The sequence below is a fragment of the Podarcis gaigeae genome (assembly GCF_964106915.1).
Source record: "Podarcis gaigeae genome assembly, chromosome: 2".
NCBI lineage: Eukaryota > Metazoa > Chordata > Lepidosauria > Squamata > Lacertidae > Podarcis > Podarcis gaigeae.
The window spans coordinates 39,739,090-39,757,600 of NC_139679.1; the positions used below are offsets into that span (position 1 = coordinate 39,739,090).

General features: G+C 43.5%; 3 protein-coding genes across 15 annotated transcripts in view; 2 read left to right on the forward strand and 1 right to left on the reverse strand.

Annotated features, from left to right (window-relative positions):
• The first annotated feature begins 178 nt into the window (after positions 1–178).
• Positions 179–5,500, forward strand: ADPRM (ADP-ribose/CDP-alcohol diphosphatase, manganese dependent). Its single transcript, XM_083725927.1, has 4 exons — positions 179–316; positions 795–1,431; positions 2,889–3,005; positions 4,838–5,500. The coding sequence occupies exons 2-4, from the start codon at positions 810–812 to the stop codon at positions 5,146–5,148; spliced, it is 1,050 nt and encodes a 349-aa protein (XP_083582053.1). The 5' UTR covers positions 179–316; positions 795–809; the 3' UTR covers positions 5,149–5,500.
• A 336-nt stretch (positions 5,501–5,836) lies between these two features.
• TMEM220 (transmembrane protein 220) lies at positions 5,837–13,408 on the reverse strand. Of its 2 annotated transcripts, XM_083725991.1 has the most exons (7): positions 13,082–13,356; positions 11,502–11,531; positions 9,987–10,047; positions 8,886–9,009; positions 7,059–7,118; positions 6,612–6,679; positions 5,837–6,417 (listed from the first exon to the last, which is right to left on the reverse strand). In XM_083725991.1, the coding sequence occupies exons 1-7, from the start codon at positions 13,310–13,312 to the stop codon at positions 6,356–6,358; spliced, it is 636 nt and encodes a 211-aa protein (XP_083582117.1). In that variant the 5' UTR covers positions 13,313–13,356; the 3' UTR covers positions 5,837–6,355. The 2 variants fall into 2 exon arrangements, with proteins under 2 accessions (XP_083582117.1, XP_083582116.1); XM_083725990.1 differs by lacking the exon at positions 6,612–6,679 and having other exon boundaries at positions 13,082–13,408.
• A 2,929-nt stretch (positions 13,409–16,337) lies between these two features.
• MAP2K4 (mitogen-activated protein kinase kinase 4) overlaps positions 16,338–18,511 on the forward strand; it is a 47,775-nt gene continuing 45,601 nt past the window's right edge. For 4 of the 12 annotated variants that reach the window (XM_083725867.1, XM_083725872.1, XM_083725871.1 and 1 more), the window contains exon 1: positions 16,338–16,728. In XM_083725867.1, the coding sequence (XP_083581993.1) occupies positions 16,353–16,728 (376 nt within the window). In that variant the 5' untranslated portion in view covers positions 16,338–16,352. Of the gene's footprint in view, positions 17,088–18,511 lie in introns of all 12 variants that reach the window. The other 8 variants (XM_083725874.1, XM_083725878.1, XM_083725876.1 and 5 more) reach the window with 5 other exon arrangements.

Below are 18,511 nucleotides of genomic sequence, written 5' to 3' on the forward strand. Positions count from 1 at the left end.
CATTTCTCAGTTGCTTCCCAACTTCTGGTGACTGAGACGGAAGGAAGGATTGAAAAATAACCAGGAAGTTTCGTCTTTATAGACAGTTTGATTGTGACGCTAGAATTGCCTCCTTGGTTCCACTCACAGCCTACCATAAAAGGGCTTCTTTTAAAAAATTACTTCCATTTCTCTATGGCGGAGGGAAGGCAGCAAGCAAGGAGGAAGGGCAAATGGATCAGGAAATGAAATGATGCTCAGAGAGTAGGTTAATTTTCTTTCACTGCTTTGCCTCAGAAGAGGACTTGGTTTCCCCGGTCTGCTTCTTTAAAGCGAGGTGAGTGGTATGGGTATGTCTCTCGTTTCCATAGTAACGATGTTGGGTGGGTTCTCCAGACACTTCCCCTCCCTCCTCTAGTGAGTTTATAGGGCTAGGCAGACAGATGTGTGGGTTGTGGTTGTTTTCTGCAGATTTATAAGCCGGCAAGTAACTTGCCAAATCCTTTGGCTTCAATTCTTAGTGAAAGCGGTTCAAATCACTTATATCCCTAAATCCGGTGCAGCCCATTCCTCTGCATGTTTACTCAGCAGTTCAGTAGAACTTGCTCCTAATCCAAGTACTGTACATATGCACAGGATGGCTACATTGTATTCCGTCAGCTTTATAGAAGACTAGCTTCTCCAAAATACAGGTAATGCCGCCTAAAAGCTATATTTGAGTAACACATTCATAGGCACCCACACTTCCCCCCCAACACCAGTTTAGTATTTGAACAAAATCCTTTTCTTTCTTCCTTTGTGCTACATTTTGGCAGGACATATGGGCAGTTATGGATGACGATAATTGTAGCTGCACACAAGGAACCACAACTTCTGAGGCAGTCTTCTCCTTTGGAGTCATAACAGATATTCAGTATGCTGATCGAGAAGATGGCTATGATTTCTGCGGACTGAACAGGCGATATTATAAGCATAGCCTATGTCACCTCCAGAGTGCAATCGAAGACTGGAATAGAACAGATGTTCAGTTCGTATTACAATTTGGGGACATCATTGATGGCTGCAATGCTGAACTTAAGATGTCAGAGACAGCACTTGGAAGAGTCTTGGAAGAATTTAAGAAGCTCAAGGCCCCAGTCCATCATATATGGGGCAACCATGAATTTTACAACTTCAGCAGAGACTATCTAGTAGATTCTGCACTGAACACCAAGTACTTACAAGAACAGACTTTCCTTAGCAATTCTTATAGAGACCAGAGTTCCACTAGAGACAATGCTTCAGAATTCTATTATGCATATCAATTTTGCCCGGTGTCTAAATTTCGATTTGTCATCCTTGATGCTTATGATATAAGTATTCTGGGGAGGGATACATCTACCAAAAAATATCAAGATTCTCTAAAACTACTGCGAGAAAAAAATCAAAATGAGAATCTGAATAGTCCATCAGGTACTGTATTGTGCTGAGCAGGGCTTTTGTATGTTTCCAGATTCACATTGAGGTAGCACCTGACCTTGTGCTGAGGGACCTGCCACTCAGAAAAATGAACACATCTGCATGTATTTCTCTGACTTAAAAAGTGTGTGGAAGGGGACTACAACAGAAGAACATTCAGTTTTGAGTGGCAGCTTTTCTACACAAAAAGTTCTAACAGATTAGGCTAGGCAGTGGGCAGGGCTGTACATTAATGGCATTTATGTAATCCCCTGAAAGGATAGAGAACTTATCTCAGAGTAACTATTTAATGCCTGAATGTAGGCCAGGTATACTCAATATGACATTTTGAATGTATGCAAATATGTACAAATGTTTACATATATATAGCATACTTTGGAGGAAGCAAGAGATGGTAACATTCTAATTTGCAGAAATGGGGAATCAAATGCTTTGACTACGATTGAGGATGAATGATTTAAAGGAATGTACAGAACGTTGGTTGTTTCCTGGTTAGGAGCAATAGGCTGAGTACAAACAATTATAGCTTCCTAAGCCACAATATGAGCCTCGTGGCTCTGCGTACAGCTGCATTGTTCTTTCCTTTATGCAAACTGGAAAGCAAGCCACGAAGTCTTTACTTAACTATCGTTTCCCTTATTTGTCAACCATGAAAGCTTGGTTAACAGCTTGGGGAAAAGCCAGGCTAAGAACCCAACTTTAATCATGGCTTCATGCAATGGCTTGGTTTGAAACCATTAACCACAGTTTTCTAGTGTACACCTAACATCAAACTCGTTTAATTGAATACTTCCTGGCTGGTTCACTCACTTGTGCAAAGGGAAGAGTGGAGTGCTGTGTGTAGGCAGCCTTGAGGCTCATTCATATCTTGGCCTGTTGAGCTATGATTTCCTTGTGATAGTTAGGACTTTCTTAAACATTACTGGAAAAATAACTTGCAATTTGTACACTGCACGTCACTACAGTAAGCAGTAGTAATGTCTGGAACGGAGATGAATATCTGAAAATGAATGGCTAGTACTTGCCTATGAGCTGCAAAGGTTCCCCATGGCTCTTCCCCATGCATAAAAGTCCCCACAGAGACATGTTGTGGACAAATAGGATCTCTTGTTTCCTAGAATGTGTGGGAAAGCTTTAAATCAAGACTTGGCAATACGTTAGCACAGCCACATACCCTTTCATAGAGATGCAAAATTTGTAGAAACAACTACAAGTGGGGTTCCATTTTTTTCATGCTAAAGAACAGGAATATCTGTTATGTTTATCTTTAAAGAAAGTATTTTTACTGATCTATAAAGTTTGCCTTGAATGCTAGTTTATTCTTAAGAATGAGGTTAACTTAAAAGTCCCTGTAGGGAGAAAATGCATATTTTTCTAAAATGCACATTTGTAACCGAAAAAATAAATGGCTTATTTGGTGAGGTTTTTTATTAGGTTTTCTTTTTGTACAGGTCTTGTTGAACGTCAGTTTGTGCAGTTCAATGGAGGATTCAGTCAAGAACAGCTGGATTGGCTTGATGAAGTCCTTACATATGCTGACAAAAATCAAGAAAGAGTTGTAATTATGGGTAAGACTTTTTCGTTTTTCACTTTTTAAGACACAGCAACTGTCATAGAATATCACAGTATATCTCATGAAATTCTGTTTTTTACAATTCCGACAAGCCATTTCTCAAACCTGAGTCACACCCGCAAAATTGGCCTTTGGAGCGAACTCTGTTCATGTCACAGTGGTCTGATTCTGCCACTATGTGGGCTAGATCCATTTTCAGGATAGGTTGAGGTCTACAGGAATAGCTATGGCATGCAAATTAAAAATGGATCGTGTGTGCTCTGCACGGTGCTCTGCAAAGCACACGGTGCTCTGCAAAACAAATTAAACTTGGTACACAGACAGGTCCAATTTATGATCTTGCAAATCACCGTCCCTTAAGGAGAGGGTGTAAATCAGAGGTTATGGAAGGAATGGTGCTGGATGTTGGTAAACAGTATAGGGAAATCAGGTTCCTTTGGAGTTCCTGGAACACAAGCAGTAGAACACTTCTTAGAAAAAAGTGCCTTATGAGAGGGTTGCTCGGTCATTAGAACTAGAGGCAAAAGACTGAGGGTTCCCTTCATCTCATTCCACTGCTTTAGCTGACACATGCTAAAATTTGGGTAGTGGGTTTTGATCACAACGCTTCATTCTTCATAAAGTATACTCTGCCAACCAGAAGATTAAAGGCCAGTGAGAGGTTGCACACCAGGAAGAACATCACAGGAAGGGATACACCAGACTGGCTCCATCCCCTAGGACAGTGTTTCCCAACCTTGGGTCTCCAGCTGTTTTTGGACTACAGTTCCCATCATCCCTGACCACTGGTCTTGCTAGCTAGGGATGATGGGAGTTGTAGTCCAAAAACAGCTGGAGACCCAAGGTTGGGAAACACTGCCCTAGGGAAACAGCAGCTGTGGGGAGTTTGCTTCCCTCTTTGTGCCAGAGAGAATACTCCGTTCCAACTGATAGTTGCCCTGGGATTGAAGAGAAGTGCATTGTGGCCTCATCTAATTGACCAGAGGACCAAACACTGCTAGGTTGTGTGTGGGTTTTACAATTTGCTTTAAGCTGCTTTTAGAATCACTCAGTTGAACACCTGAATATAAATCTTCTAACGAAATAAAAAGAGAAACCGTGTCACCTTGCAAACTCATGATAGAGAGAATCAGGCCTCCAGTTTGGCTTACATTTTATTCTTTCAAGCCCTGAAGTATGTTTGAGCTGTTTTCTCAAAAAAGAAGTACAGGATAGTTGGAAAATGTGGACTAGTTACTCCTGTTTCTCCCAGTTCCACATCTCTACAAGGATGTCTAAATGACTAGATACAGAATAAGTATTATTCAAAGTATAATGTACTCTTCGTGTGTGCATCAAAGTGAGGAACACACATATATATATTGCTTTATTTTAGGTACATTTATTATAGTTAAATTTATTCAGTTTCAGGTTGTGCAAGGAATGCTTTCCTAAGTATTCATAATGTGTCACATGTATTATTTCAGTACCTTTACAACTACCCCGTAAAGAAGGGCTAGTTAACCTTGTGAACTTCCGGAAGGTGTTGGACCACAATTGGTGCTCAAACATAAGAAATTGTAATTTTCTACTTGCTACTCAGTGATCTCATCATGATTGGTCTACCATGTGAATCAGGGACCTTCAGCTCATAACATCTATTCGTAACAGTTTTGCTTAAAAATGACTTCAGGTGCCTGTCTAATTGTGAACATTGCAGAGAATACTGTATAGCCATTTTCAGCAGAAGCTGCCAAATTATGCAGAACTCAGCAGCTTTAGCATTTGGAGAGCTGTGTTAACTGTGAAATTTCATCTGTTTTGAGTGCCTCTCTTTCTCCGTTGCAGGGCACATACCCATCCACCCCAATTCTTCAAGCGATGTCGCCCTGGCTTGGAATTATAAAGATACCCTTTCTGTCATCCACTCGCATCACTCTGTGGTGTGCTATCTTGCAGGCCACCTTCATTTTGGTGGATACTGTTTAGACTCTTATGGAGTTCACCATGTTACTCTTGATGGGATTATAGAAACTCCTCCAGAAAGCCATGCTTTTGGAACTATACATGTCTATCATGACAGGATGGTATTAGAAGGAAGAGGAAGGATTCTAGATCGAGTGATGCATTACAAAGGTTATCAGACTTTTCACAGATGATTGTATTAGGTCTGATTACTATTTAGTGTATTGTGCACTATGCTGGAGTAACTATTTGCCTGAAGCTCATTTCAGCCCACGGATTGGCATGTTCAACTTGAAGTGTCAAGCAAACTAAATGTCTGCACTGCTTAGTGAGGTGTGGAAATGTAATCAATTACATTTGATTCAGTGTTGGGCATTTGTTCTATATATATTTTTCTGATTTTAGAATGTTGGTGTGTAAATTATTTAATATACCATGTATTTTTTTTAGTTGAAAATTTATAAATAATTCTATAATTAGAAATGCATACATTCAAATTTGCAAACATAAAATAAAAATTAGTGGCTGGACACCTTCTGTTTAAAATATTAATAATTGCATATTTACTCAAGTCTGATTATCATACCGTTTGAAGGCTGGACCAAAAGCAAGACTCATAATATTACAGATCATATTTGCAGTGCATTTCACTTTGCTTGTAGCTTCTAGCACAGAAACTGATGGGTTATTATGCTCTCTCTTAACCTATATTGCCTTACTTGAGACACACTACAGCTTCTGCTTTCTGTCACATCTTAGTAGGACTGCAAGCTAATCATCAGCATATTGTAATGTGCTCTGCAGATATGTCCAAATGAGGTAGGTGGGGTGTGTGACAGTAAAATTCATACGCAATTCCAGACAGATTGCTCAGAGACCCAGTTGTTCTATTACAAGTAGTTTTAATTACAGTCTGTAAAACATACAGACACTGCTGTCCCTTCAAGGCTGTTCTGCAGCTTCAGCTCCACTGGTTTCAGCAGTAAGTTCAAATCACCTCTAGACTCCAGCTACTTCCACAGAAGCACCTGTTTAATTTGATCCAATCCCTTGCAGGTACCAAGGGCCTGTAGTTAATGCAGCCCTAACCCATGTGGCCTTATTGCAGATATATTATTTCCTTGAAAATCTAGACCAGGATCCAGAAAATTCCATTCTAATTGTGCTCCAGTTTCCAGGACTCAAGAACATAACAGACAATTTAAAACCACACTCTCAAGGGAACAAACTGATCTCAGCCATGGCTGTGATCGCTGTTGATTTGGCACAACTGACAAATCAGAGCTGGACAAATAGGCACTAGAACACAGATTCCTTCATTTCCACCTTCTTAAATAACTGTTTTACAGTGAGACGGCCAGGATGTTCGCATCTCTGCATTCATGTAGATGTACAGCCACATTACAAAGGGGGAAAGGGAGAGGAAGATTGCAGTGGCCAAGTGAACCCCACCCAGGGAATTTCTGTAAGGAAGGAAAAGATGATTTACTGAAAATCAAGTCAAATTAAGAGGAACTTAACCAACTTGTTGAAATCTCATCTATTTTATTTTATTTTAAAGATTTTTGTCTGAAACTTTATGGGGCTGGACCCAATGGTTGTGCTACCAGAAAGTATTTCTGCAAAAGCACAGTAGCTGATTTTTGCCAATCCTTACCTCCCGCAGCCCCTGAACCACACTGCTCCAGAGGGTCCCACAAAACCCAGAAGCAGCTTTTCCAGGGGCTAAAATGAGAAGAAAATTGGGTGCTTTGCTCAAGCACAAGTTGGAGCGGTGTGCGAAACAACTATCCCCCCCCCCCCCCGAAATATGAATAATCACTCCTTTATATGCTGAGAGTTACTTTTAACCTCAACTGGAATACAAATGCTGAATTATAACTATAAATTATGCTTTATAGAAAAATGCAAACTATTTGAACATGATCAAGCTTACAGACTTGTAAATTGAAAATTGTACGGCATTAAGGCATAAAACGAATCACAAAACTAAAACATCAAAAAACTAAAGTCATTTTGAGGGAAGAAGGCTATACCATATCTTCAATAAAGACTATTTCTTCCACATAGCTAAATGCTGAAATAAATAAGTTAAAAGACTCACTTGGCTGAACGACGACAAAGGCTCATCCAGACAGTAACAATCAACAGACCAAATAACTCCCTGTTTTTAAAAAAGATTGTAAGTTATTCAAATGTGTTGTCCATAAATTTAATCATATGTAAGCAGACTCAGCAAAGAACAAGAATAAATAAACTTACCATAAGAAGTATCAGATGTCAGTTTCTCTGGGGGAAAGCAAACCGTTTCTCACTTTAAAGCTATCATAGCACTAAGCCCAACACTGCGGCAGTAGCTTAGTACATGTACCAAGTAATGGAAGACGAGGAAGAGAAGAGAATGCAGAGTTTGGAGAAATTAAAAGATAAAGTGCGAGACTGGTTACATTATGCTCAGATCAAAGAAGTTTTTGAGTTGGATAAAAAGATAGGATTCCAGGTGGAAAAATCAAAGTTAGAAATGGAATTGTTAGAACCTAAGACTAAGGTACTCTCAAGAATGTATAACTTGCTGCTAAAATGGAACACACAAGATGAAACGGTCAAATCGGCTATGATAAAATGGGCACAGGACATAGGGTATAATATCATGTTTGCTGACTGGGAAAGGTTATGGACCACCGGTGTGAAATTCACGCATGTAATGCCTTGAAAGAAAATATTATGAAAATGATATGTAGGTGGTACATGACCCCAGTCAAGCTCGCAAAAATATACCATTTGTCTGATAATAAATGTTGGAAATGTAAAGAAACTGAAGGAACGTTCTTTCACCTTTGGTGGACCTGCCCTAGAGTTAAGGCTTTCTGGGAAATGATATATAACGAGTTGAAAAAGGTATTTAAGTATACCTTCCCTAAGAAACCAGAGGCCTTTCTTTTGGGCATCGTCGGCCAGAGGGTGTTAAAGAAGGACCGAACATTTTTTATGTATGCAACAACAGCAGCAAGGATACTCGTCGCTAAGCACTGGAAAACCCAAGATTTGCCCACTCTGGAAGAATGGCAGATGCAACTGATAGACTATATGGAGCTAGCAGAAATGACTGGCAGAATCCGAGACCTGGGAGAAGAGGCTGTGGAGGAGGACTGGAAGAAATTTAAGGACTATTTACAAAAATATTGTAAATTGTATGAATGTTAAGAAAGATGTAAGATTATCAACAATATGGCACCAATAAGTTAGTTAAAAGGAATATGAAGATAAATGAAAAATATAAGAAAAGATAAATTTTGGATAAATATTATGTTAAAATTAAGCTCTTAAGGTTTGGGTTAAATTATCTAAAATTAGGGATACAATATTGGAAAATTATAATATAAAAATTGAAACAAGGTGATAAATTGCTGGGTAAAGCTCGAAAATTTGGAACACAGGAACGAGAATTGTGAGGAAGTCCAAAGAAGTGAAGAAAATGTAGATATTGAAAAATTATATGTTATTTTGTTTGTTTTTTCTATTGTATTAAAAAAATCTTTAATAAATATTTATAAAAAAAAAAGAGAAGAGAATGGGAGGACGGGGTTGTGACATTTCCTTAATTTTGAGTCCCTATCCCTTCCCAGTTATATAGTACTGCTTCCAGTGGGCTGTATGCAGCCACAATGAGGTCAGATTGTAGGGGAAATCTGCTGTGATTTCTTTTTGTTGAGAAGTTTGACACAACTGCATCTCTGTGGAATTTGAACCAAGGATTTCAGAACTTTAATCCTGTGCTTTTGAGGTGGTCTGCTAGCCTGCTGGCTTCTGGTCCTTAACAGACCTATAGTTAGGGTTTCGTGAGAATCCGACTGCTAGGAAGAAACCTCTAATTTCAGTGGAAGGTTGACAATATGGAAACTGCGCAGAGAAAAAAAATATTATTACATACCTGCCTTCTTCCTCATGCAAGATGCTTTTCTGAGCATTAGTAAACAAGGAATACCCCAAGATGGCAGAACCCACAAGACAAGCAGCTGAATGTAGATCTGACAGACTCCGCCACACAATATTGTCTAAGGAAAGTGGTAAGTCATTGGTACAAATTTCAATAGAATTTACATTTCCAAACTAACAGTGCAAACCTATACAGGCCCACTCAGAAATAAGCTCCACTGAGTTCAATGGGCCTTACTCCTAGGAAGTGGAAATAGGATTGTAGCCCAAGTTAGCTGAACTTGGGTCCTGATGAAACCAACCGGGCAAGTTAGTCATGATTTAGTTCACACTGATTAGTGGGAATTAAGTTCAACTAACTTAGTCTGGATCTACCTACTGTTACTGAATTCATTTTCCTTGGATGTGTCTCTTCAGAGGGCCTTCAAACAACAATAAGGAGGAGGAAACTGTAATCCTCTACAGAGTTTGGCTCACTGAACTGAACATGCATAGGATTGTGCCACAAGTGATTTTATATTTGGTATGTACTAAAGATCACCAAGCAGAAAACAAGAAGAGAGATCCCACATGCAGGCATAAAATATCTAAAATGACTGGATTTAGCAAATAGTTAATATATGCAAGAGATTATATTGCAGGAAGCAGAAAAAACAGCTGAAACGCCACAACAAATGAAGTTTTGACTTTGAGAAAATAATTGGTTAAGATGTGACATCTGGGAGAATTCATCATTCATCATTCAGAGAGAGAGAGAGAGAGAGAAATAAGAATAGTAAAGTAGGACAATGTGTTTCAAAAAATACAGATTTCTCTTAACTTGGAACAAGTTAGTAATGAAATTAAACCATAGGTAATTTTAAAACAAAGAAGTTAAAGGAAGGTCTAATATCCCCACCCAGCATCTTCACTACATATTTTTTCTGTACAGCATCTAGCAGTACTTTGGAACTAAATAAATGTTAAATAGTAGTCTAAACATAGGCAAGACACAAAGACCTCCCCCGCGCTCAAATTATAACCTTAATTAATATAAGAGGAAGAGGTGAATGGTCCAATTGATTTGGGGATTGGAAGAGGGAATCTAATACTGTACCTGCAATTGGTGGGCTAAGGCCAACAAGCAGTGTGAGAGCTGCAGGTACAGAGTAGGCAACCTGAGAGTGAGATAGAACAAATCTACTAAGTAGAAATTGAAGGCAGGGACAAGGAAGACAACATACTCCATCCTGGTTACCAGATCAATAGAAGAACTAATCTGATGCCCCCAGATAACCACACCAGGAATAATAAGGAAGGAATGGGTGCTTGCCTCCCAGGAAGAGAAAGTGTACAAGATCCTGGAAGGAAAAGGGTGTTTCATTTGTAAAAAGGCAGCCCCTTGGATCACAAAACTATTCATAAAGGCAAAAGAGTCTGCTGAAGAAACGGCCCATGTCATCATCAATACAAAGAGAACAATGCAGTCTGATGAGATGATTGCAAGTGAGATGCTTACTGCTGCTGGTGGTTCTGTTGCCTGGAGGATGTGTTTTTGATCTGTTCTAGTCAAGGCTGGACTGCTCCTAAAGGAGGTTTGCATTTTGAGGGTGGTTTTAATTACAGCGTTGTCATCAGAGACCCCAGTGGCCTCCATGGCACTGAGCATCTTTCACAGTCAAAGGTGATGCACACCTTGACAGAGGTGGTTTGGACAGAGGCGGTTCGTGCTCTGGAATCTCCAGATTACAGTAGTCTAATGTGTTGTACGTTGGGGCTGCTCTGAAGATTGTTTGGAAGCTGCCTTTGGTTCAAAGCACAGCAGCAAGGACTATAATGGTGACCAGGTGATGGGAATATATCTTGCTGGTGCTTAACCAACGGCACTGTCTTCAGGCCTGCTTCTGCACACAGTTTAAGGAGCTGGTGCTTGCCTTTAGAACTCTGGATGTCTTGAAGCTTGGATTCCTGAAGAATCAAGCCTGCCACTTCACTGAGATCATCTTCAAAGGTCGTCCTCCAGGTGCCATCTGAAGTGAAGCATGTGATGATAAGGGGAAAGGGGCCTTTTCAGGCATCTAGTTGGGCACCGAGAGAACAGCATGTTGGATTAGATGAGCCCTTGGTCTGATCCAACAGAGTTCTTAGTGGCAATCTGTGCCTGTGAAACCCTCTCACCAGGGAGGTTTCCCCAGTGCTTACTCTGATACTAAAGATTGTAAGCTACTTTGTGAATGAAGTTTCTCAAAAAGCAGGTAAATTTTGTAAAAAATAAATAAATACTCCATCTCTAGCACAAGGACTTATTTTCCCACCACTTGAAACTCTTTAATTATATTGCGCTGCTTTATGCTGCTTTTACAGTCGTTTCTGCAATCTATTCTGTTGTTTTATCTGTAAGCTATTCTATAAATATTTATATAATGTAAATCCACAACAACAAAAATAAAGTGTCATGTTAGAACACAGTGTCACTGAGCAACAGCCCAAAACCAATTAGGAGTTTTGATCAAGCTGCAAAAGCACTTCAGACAGATGACATGGCTTGAAATTCAATGGGGCTGCCTGACAAGACACCTCCGACAATGTCAAGTTCTCTAGGACTTGTAATAGCCTCTGAATTTATACTCACTATCCAGAGTCCTGGATCTGGGTCATTGACCTGCAACAAAGAAGACAAGAAAAATTGCTAAAAACATTAAATTGTGCATAGCATAAAAATCCTTCCAACTGATCTGTAAATCAGTTAATCCTGAGTATTCATATCCAAGACTCCAAGATAAATTGTTGGTGAGCCTTGCTCAATGTGAAATGGGCAACTGTAAGCAGAGACCTGTGGACTTTTGCAGATTAAAAAACCCGAACATATACCCAGTGCTGTCTTCTAGAGCATTTTTGTACCCAAGAGTAAATCCAGAAGTAAAACGGGGGGGGGGGTGTTATTCTCTAGTAAATGTGTTTGGGACTGCAGCCTTAGTGGAACTAAGGATAACAATCTAGATATATTTTTCAGGTACCGTCAGCAGGTTGCTAATAGGATATAAATGAATTGCATTTTTACCAAAATAACAACTCAGGAAGATATAAACTGTCCACATACTGTTTTCCCCTAGGCCGTTTTTAGAGCAGAAGACTGATTCTGCTTTACTGTTAGTAAGTGATATATTTCCTAATCCAGCATTAATAGCTTGAAAACTACATAAATATAATGGGGAGAAATTGCTTTATTTCCCCAATGTCACCTGTTTATCCTAAAGTATTGTCCAAATCATTGGAGTAGTGAAATAGATCACAACCAGTTTCAGAACTAAATCAATTTAAGCAATGGCAACAAGGTGGGGGAAGGGGAAACCGGAACAAAGAAGGATGTTATTGAGGGGCAACGTGGATTGCTGATAGGGAGAAGTAACCTGGAGCTTCTTCCCTCTTTTTTAAAAAGCTACATAAATGCATAGGTAAACTGTTCCAAATATAATCCAAGATAGTCATTAAAACCATTCAAAATGGAGCCTAGGACCAAGCTGTTTGAAAGACCATCTCCTCCCACCTGTATCTGCCCATATCATGAAAATAAACAGACCCTCTTGCCTGCTCCCCTGCCTTCTGCGTTGTGTGACAGCATGTGAGAGAGCCTTCCCTGTGGTGGCACCTTGTGAAATGGTACCCCTGCCCTGAGAGATCTTATCTATCTCCCTACTTGTTTTCTGCCACCACTTAAAAGACTTTTCGTCTTCAGAAAGCTTTTGAATTCATGGCTGTTCAGATTATGATGCGTTAGTCCTGGCTCTCTTGGTTTTGTTTGTTTTCAATGTGTTTGGGGTTGAGATGCTGTGACTTTTTAATGCATCTAACTTGCTTTTAACCACGGGATTATGGTTGCTTTTTTCGGTGGAGATGGGAGAGCAGGTTTATGCATACGTTTTGCCCCAAATAAATAAACATAATAGAGAAAAATGCTCCTTTTCCCACATAACCTTCTGTGATGATGAAAAAAGGTGTGCGGTCGATTTTCCCTTCCCGCCTGCGCCACTCCTGCTTCAAACCTCTCCAGAGCTGCAATCTTGAAGGCCCTTTCCTCGTTACCCTTCGCCCTGCCCTGGAAACCGGCCAGCTGCAACTCTGCGACCGACCTTCGCCCGCCCGCACAGCCAAGCTGCTCCTTGCACACTTTTCTCGCCCTCCTCCTACGCCCAGCGCAGCACCATCCCCGACCTGCACGGCCCCGGCGAGTCCGAAAAAGACGGCCATGACCAAGTTGCTAAGTCTCCAGACCCGGCTGCTGGCACCCGCGGAAGGAGGAGGCGGCGGCGGCGGCGGCGGCGGAGACTCCCGCTTAAGCCTAGGCAGCGAAGCGGCGGCGGCCTCCATTGCTCGCTCGCGTGCCCGCCCCTCTCCCGCCCCACCAGTGGAGAGAGGCGCTCGATTGACCTCAGGCGTGCTCATACACGCCCCTTACAAAGCCCCCCGCCCTGCACTCGTAGTCCTGCCATGCACCGCCCACGCCGCGCTCTTCTGACGAAGCGGGCAGGGTCCTCGCCGAGCGCTGTTGTTCAGCAGAGGGAAAGTTCAGCGCCACAACCGGGAGGCGGAGCAACGCAAGGCAGCTGCCAATCTCTGCTTCAGACCCAGTGCCGGATTTACGTATAAGCTAAACAAGCTGTAGCTTAGGGCCCCACTCGCTTGGGGGCCCCCAAAAAATGTAAAGGGGGGGGGACTGGATGTACATTTCCAAAATATAAGATAAATTCAACAATTACTTTTGTAAAATACATATTTTGTTATGTTCAAATGGCTTTAGATACCCATTAGGTTCATAAATTACCATATAGCATATACAGTATTCAACCCAAAAACAGCTACAATTTGTTGTTGAAAAAGGTCAGCTGGACACATAAAGGGCCCCATTACATTCAGTAGCTTTAAGGTAAAGGGACCCCTGACCATTAGGTCCAGTCACGGACAACTCTGGGGTTGTGGCGCTCATCTCGCTTTATTGGCCGAGGGAGCCAGCTTCCCGGTCATGTGGCCAGCATGACTAAGCTGCTTCTAGTGAACCAGAGCAGCGCACGGAAACGCCGTTTACTTTCCCGTCGTTGTGGTACATGTTTATCTACTTGCACTTTGACGTGCTTTCGAATTGCTAGGTTGGCAGGAGCAGGGACCGAGCAACGGGAGCTCACCCCGTCACGGGGATTTGAACTGCCAACCTTCTGATCGGCAAGTCCTAGGCTCTGTGGTTTAACCCACAGCACCACCCGCATCCCTATTCAGTAGCTTAAAAGGTAAAGGGACCCCTGACCATTAGGTCTAGTCGTGACCGACTCTGGGATTGCGGCGCTCATCTCGCATTATTGGCTGAGGAAGCCGGCGTACAGCTTCCGGGTCATGTGGCCAGCATGACAAAGCCACTTCTGGCGAGCCAGAGCAGTGCACAGAAACGCTGTTTACCTTCCCGCCGGAGCGGTACCTATTTATCTACTTGCACCTTGACGTGCTTTCGAACTGCTAGGTGGGCAAGAGCTGGGACCGAGCAACGGGAGCTCACCCCATCGCACGGATTTGAACCGCCGACCTTCTGATCGGCAAGTCCTCGGCTCTGTGGTTTAACACACAGCGCCACCCGCGTTCAGTAGCTTAGGACCTCATCAGACCTAAATCTGGCCCTGCTCAGTCCAGTGTATTAACTAAAGACCCACTTGCCAGGACTTCAAAGCTGACCTGGTTGTACCTTCCTTTTCCAGGCAGCAGACCTTGCCCCTTAACTGCCAGAAGCCCGAAAAAGTCTCTCTGAAATCACTCCAGTAACAGTGGCAGTAGGGTCACCAACAAGGGGGATGTATGAAAAATATATGTTGCCATGTATAATTTACTGGAAGCTTCTCCCTTTTGAGAAAAACGGGTTTAAAACTGTTATGAAATAAATATTTTCATACTGCTCCAGGCAGCTGTCAAGTGAGAACTGGGCACATCAGTTCTTGCACTGTGGACATATTTATGCTGGCATGACCTTTCATATACATGAAACCAATTAAATATGCTTCTTGAGGCTTTTATTTGCGTTTCCTTTCCTGGATTCCAGCTAATTGGGAAGTGTTGGCCAATTACACTGGAAAATTATGCTGTGACCCTAAACACATACTGGTCCCAGGCTGAGTGATATACAGCCATTTCTTCAGTGGAGCTTCCAGGCACATTGAAAGAACCATATTTCTGGAAAATTATATATTAGAATTGGGCTGCAAACCTGTACTCATATAGTTGCAAGCCCCAATAAACTCAATGGGTAGGCATGCATAATATTGCATTGCAAACAGGGCTTACATCCAAGTTAAAAGTATTATATGAGCTTAATTCAAATTAATGGGAAATTGATAGGAAGAAGTAGGTACCATACAAGATTTCACACTTGGGCTATGTCAGTATGAGAAGCACCATAGGGAAGAGACAAAAGGGGCCACTGAGAACTTTGGGATCAGGTTTGATGAGTTTCGGCATGTTGATCTTAATTCTGCAAAGGTGGAAGAAAACAAAAGAACTACCTGTTATCTCATTGAATAAACATGAAAGATGAAATGGGAAGGATAAGATTCATTTGCAGAAAAGAGGAAACAGGGTAATTCAGGATTTAATGGAAGCGCTTGGATTGGAACATAAGCATATGGGACAAGTCATTTATTTAAATACAATTATATTCCACCTGTTTTTCAGAATAAATCAAGGTGGCTAAGAATAAAAAGGTTACCAAAAGAAAGAAAGATTGCTGTCCCTATTTTTTTTTTAATCCACATATGTTAGTATCAGGAAAGGCAGGTCATATGTGAACATAATTTTCGTTATTCCATGTGATTTTTCCATAAACGTCTTGTAGCTTTATTTGTGAACATATTCCAGAATGCCCACAGAACCCACAAAGAAGATATGTGATTCATTTTATATAGAAATGTCTTTTCATTCAACATTGCATCATTTGAAAGAATCAGGAAGTAATTCTAAGATATAATCTCGTTTGAGGTATTTAATCACTATATTTCAAGATACAATGTTTTGTTATCTAGTTGCAAAAGATTCAGGAGAGTTATGGAAAAGATGTAAGTTGTTGGAATAAGTTGCTTGCTGCCGTGGCTCATTTACCAGGACAGGGGGAGGCGAGCAAATAGGTGTATAAAATTAAGCGCAGGAGAGAACGCTAAACTAGACGGACCTTCCGTGTGATGCGGCAAGGCTCTCCTCATATGCGGAGAAAGAAGAGCGGGTTTCTCTCTCTCATAATACAGGTACTAGATCTGGGTTCATCCGAAAGATAGGAGGTTGGGGGATGATGCAGGACAGACAATAGGAAGAATCTCTTCAGCCCGTTTAAAACCACCGAAGTCGCTGTCACAACATGAGAGATGGCCGCCAAGCTGGGCTGTTTCAGAAAGGGGATTAGACCAACAAGGCGGCCAATGGCTACCTCTCGTCTCTACTGCCGTCAGTCATCTGAATGACCGGCTTCTGGGGCATCTGCGAGTCGGGGACAACGGGGCTGCGGCGGCGGGGCATCAGCTTCGCCATTGTGGGAGGCGGCGGGTGCAAGACGAGCCGGGCCTGCCGCCGCCGCCGCCGGATCCAGCTGGGTCTCTCCTCCTCGCGCCTCCTTTTCCTGCCTCCCTCCCTCTTCCTGCGTCTTTTTGGGCGAAGCCGTCGGAGGCATCATCCGTCCCGCCCGCTGCCTGGGAGGGGTTACCCTGATGCCGCGAGGGTGGGAGGGGACGAGCGGACGGCGGAGGCTGCAAGCGGAGCCCCAGTAGCGCCGAGAGAGAGAGAGAGAGGGAGGAGGAGAAGGAGGACGGCGACGACGACGACTGGCGGTGGTTTGGGTCGGTCGGGGCCAGGGAGGCTGGCGCCTGTTGTCGCGAGTCCCGGCTCCGGGTGTACCGCCAGCTGCCTGCTGGGGCTGAAGGGAGCAGCGAGCGGGGCAGGGAGCAGCAGCAGTAGCGCGCGGGCGAGGAGCCGAGGGCGGGCGCGCGGGACGGGCAAGGAGGGGGTCGGGTCCGCTGCTCCTCCGCTCCTGCTGCATTGCAGCCTCCCTCCTCCTGCCGTCCGTCCCCTTCTCCCTCCTTCCCTCCCTCCCTCCCTCCGCGTCTGGCGCGCTGCACAATGGCGGCTCCCGGCCCCGGCTCTGGCTCCGGCGGCGGCGGGTCCCAGGCGGCGCACACGACAGTCAGCAGCATGCAGGGTAAGGGAAGCGCGTCTGGGGAGGAGCGGCGGCGGCGGCAGCCGGGCCCGAAGCGACGCCCGCGGAGCCAGCTGTAGGCCGCGCGGCGCTTCGCTCCCTTCCAACCCTCGCCGCCCACCACACGCTCCCCGCCTGGCTGGCTGGCTGCGGGGACGGGAGGGGGCGCCCGAGCTGGACCAGGCCTCGCCGGAGACCGAGAGGCCTCGGCCGCCTGGAGTTCTCCAGCGAAGCCGAGAAGAGCCGCTTTCCCGTGTGGGGCTCCGCTGGGTGGGAGGGGGGTGTGGTGTGTAGGGAGGGAGACGAGGAAAGCGGGGCGGCGGCGGCGAAGCTTCGTGTGTGTGAACAGGCGCTTCTGGGCGGCAACACGGGTAGGGGTGCAGTTGGGGGTGGCGGCTATACGTGTGCCTAGATGTACGTGTGACGGGAAACTCGGGGCCTTCTATCTCCTCTGCCCGGGGCATGTGGGCGGTTTCCGGGTGATGGGAGTAACTACGGTTCGGGGTGTAAGTCTGGGGAGGGTGTGGGGAGCCTAATCGCCAGGGCGTGATCACTACTGGGAAAACAGAATTAATAAGCAAAAAATACGAGGCTGACGTCTGGCTGACTAACGAAGGTATGTGTCGGAAGAACGCATGCGTTAAGGTCGGGGGTAGAGGTAGCATGTCCATGTTGCTCATGTCTGCTCAGAAGTAAGTCCTGTTGAGTTCAAGGGGATTTACTTTCCGGTCCGTGTGTACAGGATTGCAGCCTAATTGCCCTTGGGGTGGGGGTGGGGTGTAGGGGTAAACAAAAACTAGGTCTGTGTAGGCCCCATAGATTTAAAGCACCTCTCTAAGAGTCCTGAGAACCTTAATTTAACCCCCACAGAGCTACAATTCCCAGCACCTTTGCAGATTACAGTCCCCATAAGTTGGTGGCGTGTTTGTGTGTGCTTTAAATGTATGATGTGTCTGGAGTCCATAAGTGGTTTTTCTGTAGGCATGCAGGGGGAAAGTGGTCTTGTGTGGGGTTTTTTAGGAGTGCAATATGTAGTTAGATTAGATGTGAGGCCTTTCTGACATTGAAGTTAGAAGGTGGTTTTGATTGAATGGGGAATGCATAACAGTGAGTGCTTCTCTGCTTGAATAAAGGGAGTACTGTATCAGATTATTAGTAGGTGTGCTTGTAATTAAGGAGGATGCAGAGTGCATGAATGTGAGATGTGGATGGAAAGTGCAAGGTCCTTTTCTCAGCGTTGTTGCATATTGAGCAAGTGTTTTTGAGAAACAGATGTTGGCTTACCACCCAATAATTCTGATTATGCCCATAAGAAGCCTCTCTGTGTACCTACTAAATTTTTGGAGAGGGACACTTTGATACCTATGTACTTGGTAAAATATTTAACAAAATAAAGCTGAAAGTATATCTTAATATTTACAATGTAA

Excerpts from the sequence above, each read along its gene's own strand:
- ADPRM (XM_083725927.1), top strand. The coding sequence starts at position 810 with ATGGATGACGATAATTGTAGCTGCACACAAGGAACCACAACTTCTGAG. Across the intron at positions 1,432-2,888 it reads GAATCTGAATAGTCCATCAG|GTCTTGTTGAACGTCAGTTT; the intron begins GTACTGTATTGT and ends CTTTTTGTACAG. Across the intron at positions 3,006-4,837 it reads AGAAAGAGTTGTAATTATGG|GGCACATACCCATCCACCCC; the intron begins GTAAGACTTTTT and ends TCTCCGTTGCAG.
- TMEM220 (XM_083725990.1), bottom strand. The coding sequence starts at position 13,312 with ATGAGCACGCCTGAGGTCAATCGAGCGCCTCTCTCCACTGGTGGGGCG. Across the intron at positions 7,119-8,885 it reads TTGCATGAGGAAGAAGGCAG|GGAGTTATTTGGTCTGTTGA; the intron begins GTATGTAATAAT and ends TTTTAAAAACAG. Across the intron at positions 6,418-7,058 it reads CTTTGTCGTCGTTCAGCCAA|AAATTCCCTGGGTGGGGTTC; the intron begins GTGAGTCTTTTA and ends CCTTCCTTACAG.